This window comes from Epinephelus moara, chromosome 1, assembly GCF_006386435.1.
Source record: "Epinephelus moara isolate mb chromosome 1, YSFRI_EMoa_1.0, whole genome shotgun sequence".
Lineage (NCBI taxonomy): Eukaryota > Metazoa > Chordata > Actinopteri > Perciformes > Serranidae > Epinephelus > Epinephelus moara.
The window spans coordinates 842,375-853,176 of record NC_065506.1 but is presented as its reverse complement, the minus strand read 5'-3'; the positions used below and the strand labels follow the sequence as shown (position 1 = coordinate 853,176).

Genomic DNA, 10,802 nt, shown 5'->3' with positions numbered 1-10,802 from the left:
TTATCTTTGACTAATGTTTAAATTTGTTTGATGATCTGAAACATTTAAGTGCGGAAAACATGCAAAAAAGTAAGAAATCAGGAAGGGGGCAAACACTTTTTCACACCACTGTATATATATATGTTTATATATGTATACATGACTTTTTGATATTGTCGATTAATGAACCCTGTGCATTGCATGTGATGTGCATTGATTGCTTTATTAGTCTTCATCTTATAATTTCAGATGGTCTGCAATGCTGACTATCTGATCAGCAATGTTGTGGCAAAGTGGCCTGGCTCGGTCCATGACTCCCAAGTCTTTCGGACCTCTGGAATCTATCAGGACCTATCACAATGTGAGCCACACAACCTCTATTAATAACCACTTTTTACATCATGGCTGTGTCAAGAATGTCACTCTTATGAGGTTGTGATGATGAGATTTTGTATTGACAGGTGAATTCTCTGGGGTGTTGCTGGGGGACAGGGGGTATGCCTGCCAACCTTTCTCCTCACACCATACACAGACCCTCAGGAAGCACAGCAGGCCTATAATCATGCCCATGCCAGGACAAGGGCCAGGATCGAAATGACCTTTGGCCTCCTGAAGGCACGCTTTCACTGTCTTCACCACTTAAGGGTCAGCCCTTTGAAGGCATGTGACATCACTGTGGCCTGTGCTGTCCTCCACAGTGTGGCCTGCCTGAGGAAGGAGAGGACCCCCAGAGTGCCATCACACATGGACTGGGACAATCCTGCCATCTTCCCTGATGACGACAGTGGTCAGCTGGTCAGGGACCAATATGTGTTAAATTATTTTAGTTAACATGCATGCTTTAAATTTCAGTTAAATATGGCCTGCATTAGCAGAGGAATTTGTGTTTTTTTTATTCAATTTAATTTGATTTGGCCTCTTATGTTGTTTGTGCTATATACTGTGTGTATACAAGCTTGCAGGGAGGCTACTGCATCCATTCATTTGTCTGTTCATTTGTTGTGTATGGATTTGTTCTGCATTTATTTCAGTGTGCAGGCATGCGGGGTGTATCATATACAGACCTTTGAATGTGTATTTATTCTTGTGTTGTATAATATGCTTTGATTCCGTGCTTTCTATCTTGTAGAGTCACTGTGTGACTTCAGTTTTGAAAGGAGCTGATGGTTTACTTGCTTTGATTTATCCTTATTCAATAAAGGAACTTCATGTTACTCTTTGATGTGTATTTATATTTATATGGGATGTGTATTTTATATATAGTCTATGTAAAACTATAAATTATCTAATGATTGCAAAATCATCTAAAATCATCATTTATCTAAAATGATTGCAATTAATGATCACAAATGTTTAAATAATGACAGTGGGTATGGTTGAATGTGATAACAATGTGCAGTGGGCAGTGGAATAACTATTGGTTTCCGTTTGTGGTGACTGCTGACTGAGATAAGGGATGAGATTAAATAGATCCTGGAACTTAGCCTGGTCTGGAGCAGGCTCGCTCCACAGAATAAATCTCCATGGTAACTTATGTCATAACATATCCCGCTTTCCACTATTCCGCTTCTGTTCAACCGGATCACGGATAAGTTGAGCCAGGATAACCAAGGTATCCCGGCTTAATCCTTATCCTAGTTTTGTGCAATAGACCCCAGCTTCTCAAAACATTTCATAATCACAGGTGTTAAGGCAACAGGTCTGTAATCACCAAGACAAGATGCAGGGGTTTTCTTAGGAACAGGCACAATAGCCCCTTTTCCACCAACATTTCCAGAAACTTTTATTACCAGGAATTTAATTAATAATTACCTGGGTAAAATAATTCCTGGTAATCTGTGTGGTTTGCGTTTCCACTGCACCTCAAAGTTCTGGTAAATTTATTCAAATTAGCGTGATGAAGTAGATGATTCGGCGTGTGTCCTGTATTTAGCTCCGCCAGCCTGGCCGGTTATGTGCTGGTAGAGTTGGGGCTGTTTGTCTCAGCCAGCAGCGAAGTTGAAAAGTATTTTAAGATAAGTGTCAAACTAAGATAGTCTACATACAGACAGCTGTCATTTCAGCTTACGTCGATGTATGTGTGAGTGTGGCGGAGTTCAGTGCCGGCACAAAAGAACCAATACCATTGGCGCTTATCAATACTACAGTCTTTGATAATTTAGCCCCAGGGCTAATTCAGTACCGGGTTTCAGTACCCATCCTTAATCAAAACAGAAACGAAGTGGAGCATGTAGAAATGAAATAAAGTTTGCAGCGGCTGCCCATACCAGGAAGTGCGGAATGCTGCGTGTGTGCTCCACCGATAAGCGTTCTTCAGCACACCGCCCCTCAAAAATTCCGGGTAATCTGAAAAGTCCTACCCCCCTACTAGGTACTTTCACTAAGGCCATCTGATCAGAAACTCCTGATGGTCCCCCGCACCCATTTCAAAACACGAGGAGATTGTTCTTTCCAGGCCAGTGCTCCACGCCTTTGGAATGCACTACCTCTGACTCTGCGTAGCATAGAGTCCACTGAAGGTTTTAAGAGAGAACTAAAAACGTATCTTTTTAGACAGGCTTTTTACTGAAGTTGATGTTTTTGGGCCTCTGTGACTTTATCTGTTTTCTGTGCCGTTGTGTTGTCTCTGTATTTTATTGCTTTTTATTCTTGCTGTAAAGCACTTTGTGATTTTATCTGTGAAAAGTGCTATAGAAATAAAATTTACTTACTTACTTACTTACTTACGTTTTCCAGGGCAAATTTGGGGTTGAGGGAAAGTTTTTCAAAATCCTGGGTAAATGAGAAAAGTTCCTGCGGTGGAAAAGGGGCTAATGACGATGATAAGCATGTTGGTACTTAACATTGTGACAGTGACAGGTTAAAAATGTCCGTAAAAACACATGATAGCTGACTAGAGCAAGACTTTAGGACTCGAGGTAAGATACCATCTGACCCAGCAGCCTTGCCTGTTTTAACAGATTTAAACACTCTACTCACGTCAGCCTCTATCACCTGATAAGAGGTCTCGCTGTGCTGATTACTTGTGAGGATGTGATCCAACTCAGGCTCCGTATTTTGCTCAAAGCGAGCACAAAACCCGCTAAGCTCTTCCAGGAAGGAAGCGGTGGAGTTTGTCAGTCCGCTCGGCTTGTTTTTGTAGCCCGTGAAGTCCTGAAAGCACCTTGCATCTCTGTTACTGTAATGCTGCTCCAATTTATGCCGGTGTTGGTCTTTGACTGACTTGATGGCGCTTCTCAGCACATACCTGGCCTCCTTGTAACGCTCAGCGTCCCCCACTTTAAAAGCTGCAGATCTTTCTTTCAGCCTCTGGCGAACAGTGCCATTCATCCACGGTTTCTGATTCGGATTTGAACAGATTGTCCAGGTGGGTATACAGGTATCCACACAGAATTTCACATAGCTAGTAACAACATCTGCATCGTAGTCCAGATTCAGGGGGTCTCTGAAAACCGCCCAGTCAGTTGCTTCAAAACAGCCCTGGAGTCTGAGCTCGTTATCCTCCGACCAGTGCTGAACCGTCCTCACGATGGGTTTTGTACGCTTAACCTCCTGCTTATAAACAGATGAGTGGTCTGATTTCACAAAGTGAGGCTGTGGAATAGATCTGTACACTCCCTTGATGGTGGAGTAACAGTGATCCTCTGGTGGGACAGTGGCTAGGAAGCCCACTCTGGGGCATGTTCCTTCCCTGTGGAGGGTGTAGCTTTTCATCCTCATCTTCATCACGGTCATCAACAGGACAGCCCTTGTGAGGTTCTGGGATTTATCTGGTTTGCAGATATTATGAAGCACTGCACAGGCTGTTATGACCTTGCAGACTTTTTCTGGTGACAGCCGCACCTCTCCATGTAAAACATTGAAATGCCTCTCCAGTTGTTCAATACACCGTTCAACCACTGTGCTTGTTTTCTTTAGGGCCCTAACAGTTGATACAAATAAATGGTCAGAATTTAATTTAAAGCAACTTAAAATAATGCAGATAATGTTCAATACATTTCAATTTCAATTTCAATTTTATTTATAAAGCCCAATATCACAAATCACAATTTGCCTCACAGGGCTTTACAGCATACGACATCCCTCTGTCCTTATACATCCCTCTGTCCTTAAGAAAAAAGCCTACATGACAGTGTAGGCTTTTTGTAGGAAATATTTAAACTACCATGATACTCTATATGTGTTTACTCCTTACATGTTGTTTTCACATATACTCATTAAAGGCCATTGTTCAGTTACCTGTTGTAATTTAGCTGCGGTCCCGGGTCAGGATGGAGGTAGGGTGTAAGGAGCCATGGCCTGCATGGATAGCCACTGTCCCCTAACAAGTGGCAACAGGCTGGCATATAATGTCCCTCGAACAGCTGACTCAGGCCACTCTCGGACAGTATTCTGGCATCATGGGTGGAGCCTGGCCATTTTGCTACAATGTCCAAAATCATGTAGTCCGCACCAAAGACAGTTTGAACATTGACTCTGTGGTAGCACTTTATGTTTACAAAAACATCTTCATTTTGAGCTGGTGCGTTGATGCGGATGTCCGTCCCATCAATGACACCTACAACACCAGGGAAGCCCGCTATGTCCGTAAATGCACTTTTGTGAGTCTGCAAGGTGTGGACATCCAGTGGAAAAGAAATGAACTGTGTCACAATATGAGGCTGCAAAAGTGCTGTAATTGTTTCTGTGATCACTCTGCTGATAGAAGGCTGGGACAGACCCAACTCATCACTGCTGCACTGTTGCATTTTTCCTGTTGCTAAATATCTTAGCGTTGTGGTCACTTTCATTTCTGCCATTATAGTGTTAGTATGCTCTGTGGGGGATGTGAGCGCATCTCTAACAAGATTGACCACAAACATTATACCTGCATGATCTAATCTGTAGCGTTTCATTAACTCACTTTCATCCAGAGTTTTCAGTGGATGTCTTCGTCTTCTTTGTATTTCCGCCATTTTCTCCTCTGCTTAAGAAACTCTTAAGCGTCTTAAAAGTCCTCCTCCCTGCTCCTAACAGTTTTTCACTCTAGGAGCTCTTTGAAGGTCTAAGATGCTCTGTGAATAACTTTTATCTTTACAAGGATCTAGTATTAACTTTAAGGGGAAATTCTAAGAAAACGTCACATCTTTAAGAATTTTCTTAGAATTACATCACTAGGAGCAACTCTTAGTGCAAGGAAGCTTTGTGAATACAGCCCCTGGTCTTCTGTCTATGGTTTATTGACTTACATAACCTTTTAGTTTTTAAGCTGTACAAATATAAAGGATATGAAATACTGAAAAATACCAATGTAGGCACTGGGGAAATATTGCTAGTGCAAAAAAAAACTAACACACCTTGGGACTCTGCTTATAAATATAAGTGTATCTCTTAGGTTCTGGAACACTTTTGAAACATGTTGTGGCATGTATGCTGGAATAACAAGAATTGTCTAGGGTGGATGCAATCAGCCCAAGCGGCTGAGCAGCTTCCTGGCAGAGATTTCGCACCATTCCAAACCACCCCCGACACCCTCTCCCGAGCCAGTTTCAATCTGTTTGTGTTCATGTGGAGGGTTCGTCACATTTAGTACCGTCCAAAACCAACTAGTGAGGAGTGTAAGTGAGTTATAATACCCTCTGAAAGCAAGCCTGCATCGATACCGACTTGCTGACCATGTGCAATGCCATATGGTTTATGTCATGGAAGACACTCCGTAAAAATACAGTTCTGCAACTATCCTCACAAAAATAACCTGCTAAAACTAAGATTTATAGCATTTATAGGCCTATTGTCATACAGACAATAACATGTTATAAAGAATAAAATATATGCTTCTCTAGTCTCAAGAAAACAGTAGCGTTCCTTGAATTGTAGTGCCATTTATTTACAACAATTGTTACAAAAACCAAGCAGCTTCTAAACATAAGAGTGAAAACCCAAAAGATGTTTACAAAACAAAAATAAAAAGAAAAGAAAAGAAATGCTACCAAAGAAGTTGAGGAGTACGCTTTATTTCTATTCAGTTTATTTATTTTTCATATATATCAGTTAATCAACGTATTCCTTTCTATTAATGATAAAAACATAATATATATATATGTAAAAAAAAAAAAAACTAAGGAAAACAATAGCAGCATGTACAGATTAGATTTAAGGCGCTGTATGTAAGAATGTGGCCAAAACGGTTACTGCACTCAAATTCAAAATACTGCCACGAGTCGTGTCCACGCCCCCTCCCCTACAGATTCAAGGTTGCTGGACAGCGGCACGCTGGAGACTGATTTGTTTGCCCACAGGCGGCTGCCGTGGCAGGGCCGCGTCGCCGTGTCCTTGATCTTCGGTTTTCCAGCGGACCGTTCGAGCAAGTCCGGCTTCTCTGCTGCTTACGCTGCTGCCGGGATACAGCTGAGGAGAAGCCGGCTGCTATTGCTATGTACCGGGACACTGCTAATGCTGCTTGCCGTGCTGCTGTAGCTCAGTCATAACTGTAACTGATGCTGAGACTGCGTGACTGGTAGACGGCGGTGGGTGGCGCAACAGGCCAAAACACAAATTCAAAACATAAACATGATTTGCGGACTGTAAAAATGTTTTTTAAATGCAAATATTCTGGCTGTACTATTGTTGTCGGTGAGATCAGTATGTTATATGAACATTATTCCATAGTCTCTGTGACATATTAGGATGATTTTACGACTATTTGCTTTAGATTTCTTACATATAGCTCCTTTAAGTGCAACAAATGCATATGAAGAACATAAAATTTGATAAAGCTTTACTTTTCACCATTATGTAGACCATAAAACTGGGTTACGCTTTATTTTTCTCCATGGTTACAGAAAGTTACGACAGTTCCTCCTTCCACACAGAGAGGAAAGTTTGTCCCAAAGCTTGCCGTTGTGTGTATCCCTGAGTAACATCCCATGACAGAGTGGGAGTGGGTAGGGTCCAGTTTTGACCCTTGCACTCTACTGAGTGCAATTTTCTAGTTCACTGTCATGTTCATGTTGAAAAAAAAACAACAAAACTGTGTAAATGACAGAAGTTTTACTGTGTTTCTAGCCTTTATGCTAAGCTAACATGACCTGATTTGACGACCTGATTTTTTCTTGAACGATGCAATTCATTTAATGACTAATAATAAAATGTAATAAAATATATTTTCAACACATGAAACCATACAGTGTAACATGGTGATCCTGTTTATAAATATAGCTCTTACTATCACTGATTACATAGTAGCTGTGGTTTGGGTGAAATATATTCACTTATCTGTAAATACAAGAAAGATTATGTAGTCAGTGTACATTAATTTAAACAAATGGACTAAATGTTAACATATTAATGTCAAAGTACTGGCAACATCAACCTACCTCTATACTCACTAAACAACTGGAAAAATGTTATTGGGGTCTCTTTTATGTTTCTTTTGGGAACTGTTTATTCTCGTTACACACATATTTCCACTTGAAACTGCTGATGATGTTTGATGCAGAAAGTTTTTGTACTTACTACCAAAGCAACAGTCCCTCTAAAAACTTTTACAGAATGTCAAACACAGTGAGGTCTGAAGATTACAGTGAGGTCTGATGATTATCCAAAGTAATGGAGGCATTATATTTGAAGGCATGTGTTGCTGAGTGAGGCTTTTCCAGTGTATGTTTCTGAAGAGCAGAAATGTTTTTGTGGGGCTGGCTCAAGTTAAAAATCTCAAAACCTTGGTACATAAAACTAAAATGGTTTGAGTGGCCAAACACCATTTGAGGTTAAGTGAGGAGAAAATGTGGGGTTTTGATCGTAATTAGTTGAACCAACTCATACAACTGAGATTGTTCTAACCTGTGATCACTCATGTTGCTGCCCTACTGTACCTGACTCTATGATGCAGCCACATCTCCAGATATCAGGAATTCAGTTGATTTTATCTGAACTTAAAGGAATGATGACCATGAAAATAAGACCCATGTTGTTAACAAAAAGCCAGATAATGATTTTTCTTTAGTTTCTATACTCACAGCAGAGCTCATACTGTTGACCTTATCAAGGAGGGCAATGATGAGGCTGTAGAGATTCCCCAGGTATAAAACAAGCACTCTGTACACATCAACATACGATCAATGTTAGTGTGCAGTAAGGCCTGTGATGTTTTATATAAGGTGTTCTGCAGCAGATGTTGGAGTGATGGAGTACCTGGCCAGCTGGAATCTCAGCGAGGTTCGTGGGTGGTACATCTCAAGCTGAGCCACCAGCTCAAAGGCAGAAGGAGCAATCATGGTAATGAGAGAAACCACCACACTCACCTGGAGAAAGGAAATGCGTTTATCAGTCTTAGTCCTCACTAGGGCTGTCAAAATTGCTCAAAAATGACATTCGAATATTCGTTCTAAAAATAACTCATAGGTTCGAACCATTCGATTTTTTTTTTTCGCATTATGTCCACAAGAGGGCAAACTAATACAAGGAAATATACTTCTGTATGTATTAATACAAGGAAACATAACTACTTGTAGGTATTTTTATTTCAACATAAACGTCTTTGAAAACATTTACATACCTACACATTAAAACACATAAAACAATTATCTATAACATTACGTTATAAACGACCGCGGACCTCTCGCTTACCCCCCCTCTCTGACCCGTCAGGCCACACCGCCCGCGGAAGCGCTGCGAATAGCCTCGAAACGCCGAGAAGCGAAGCCAGTTTCCTTTCGGCGCCCATGTTGTGTCATCCACACCGGCTGCGCCGCGCCACGCAGCTCCGTGGCCGCCCCCACCTCCCACTCGCAAAGAGGACAGCTGCGGTGGTGTTTTCTTTTTTCTCCACAATCGAATATCAATTTTCACATTCAAAGGTCCATTTTTTTTCAAATTCGAATTTAAATTCGAATTTAGAATATTCGTTGACAGCCCTAGTCCTCACTGACAAATGTTTAATCTCAGCACTTAAACTAAATTGCAACTTAACAGTGCCATCAACAATTAACATATAACTTCAATGTGCTGACTGAAAGCAGACACAGAATATATGATAATCTCTCTTTTTCTCAACTAAATGTATCAGGATTTAATGCAAATTCAAGTTTTTAAGAGGTTTACTGAGATGCCGGAGTTCTTTGAAATCATGTCTACAGATGGAGCTGAATGCAAACAGTGCCCAAGTGCAGACACAGGACTTTAAATTAACTTACATTTTTAAATTCAAATATTTAGTTCTTTTTCATTGTCTTTTTTCAGCAGTAGTGTCTATGGTTCATCTTTCATGGTTAAACCTATCATTATATATTACGTTTGATCTTCACCAATTGTCATTACATGAGTAGACTAGCTGACTTAAATGTAACTGTCCCTAGTGCAGCTGGATAGGTCAGGTTCAGAAGAGGGAGGGGGTAGAGAGGGGAAGGGAGAGTGGAAAAAAGGAAGGTGGGAGAGAAGGGGAAAAAAAGCTTGGAGAGAGATACCAAGTTATAAGTCAACCAGCTAGTTTTACTACCGGTCTTTTTGTTGTTTTGGGCACTCTTGTAACTCTTTTATGAGCCTGTATTTGAGGGTAATAAAACCTGGTTCTCCAGTGAACTTCAGCCACCATGTCCTCATCACTCAGCTAGCTAGCCAGCCATGCGATGTGCTACAACATCATCATCTCCGCCAGGCGTGAGGGGATGATGCATTTGGGCATGTGTGTGCATGTCTGTGCTTGAGTGTGTGTATCTGTCTATCTGCAGCTAATTTCAGTGGACCAACCAACCTTATATTTTTAGGACCTCTTGTGTTTGCAGTGATTCTCAATTGTTGATACAACTGTTTTGTAGTCTTGCAGATTTTGTTGATTTGGTCATTTTCCCTGATATTTCTACTTCTACCCTAAGTGAGGAAGGAGGCTATGTCATTAAGTAGTTTCTTTTGTCTATTTTATTTATGTTTATTGTTGTTATTTGCTACTTTGTTGAGCTGTAGTCTATAGACACTGAAACAAACTTAATACCATTTAAAGTCCAGTTTTGAACTATATGGATCAAAGATTTGTGGCTTTGTTTTAGTTACTAACTACAATTGCCACCTGACAGTTGTATGCCTCTGCAAACCAGCCAAACTGCACTTGCAGTTTACAACCATGTCTGTCCAGACTTATATGTAGCCGGACAGCTGACAATGCTTCAAATATGGAGAAGCTACAAATTCTAAAATGTGGATGCTTCACACACATCTTCCCCCTGGCAACAAAGAAGATCTATACAAGCTCAGTTTGAAGGCGGACACCAAAGATTAGTGTCACCAATTCATTATCTGGCCAAATGTCCCCCCTTCTGTTCCTGAGATATGAAGCTGAGTAATGGCCAGGGAAGTGTTTTTGCAGACCATTATGATAAAACTGTGAAATTGACATTTTCGACATAAAATGTGCTCCTCCGAAGGCTGTGGAAGCTTATGCAGGTAATTTGGTCCAAGGGAACCAAGCTGGAGAAGAGCGGAAGGGTGCTTTGTGCCCAAAGAACAGGGATCCACACAGATCAGCCAGTTCCGAACTATCTCCCTACTTAGTGTGGAAGGAAAGATTTTCTTTTCTGTGCTTGCCAAGAGAATGAGCGCGTTCATGACCCAGAATGGATATATTAACACCTCTGTCCAGAAGGACGGTGTCGAAGGGAGAGCGGCTGCTGACGTGCTGACGTGCTGACGTATTGCGGTAAGCGAGTTGTGTCATTTCCGGTGTTTCTGTGACAGCGTCTCTGTACTGCTCTGGTGAATTCTGCTAGCCTGCTTTCTCACTTCAGTTGCTTTAACGTCTACTTCAAGTCTTAACCCACAGTGGTTCTGTTTAAGCACTTATAACTCTCCTC

The 10,802-nt window shown here is 41.2% G+C and overlaps 1 protein-coding gene across 1 annotated transcript in view; it reads right to left on the bottom strand.

Moving 5' to 3' along the window:
• LOC126388162 (transmembrane channel-like protein 3) overlaps positions 1-10,802 on the bottom strand; it is a 207,842-nt gene that overhangs the window by 91,507 nt on the left and 105,533 nt on the right. The window contains exons 11-12 of the mRNA XM_050041079.1: positions 8,152-8,261; positions 7,977-8,055 (exon numbers count right to left, since the gene is read on the bottom strand). Coding sequence (XP_049897036.1) covers positions 7,977-8,055; positions 8,152-8,261 — 189 coding nt within the window. The remainder of the gene's footprint in view (positions 1-7,976; positions 8,056-8,151; positions 8,262-10,802) is intronic.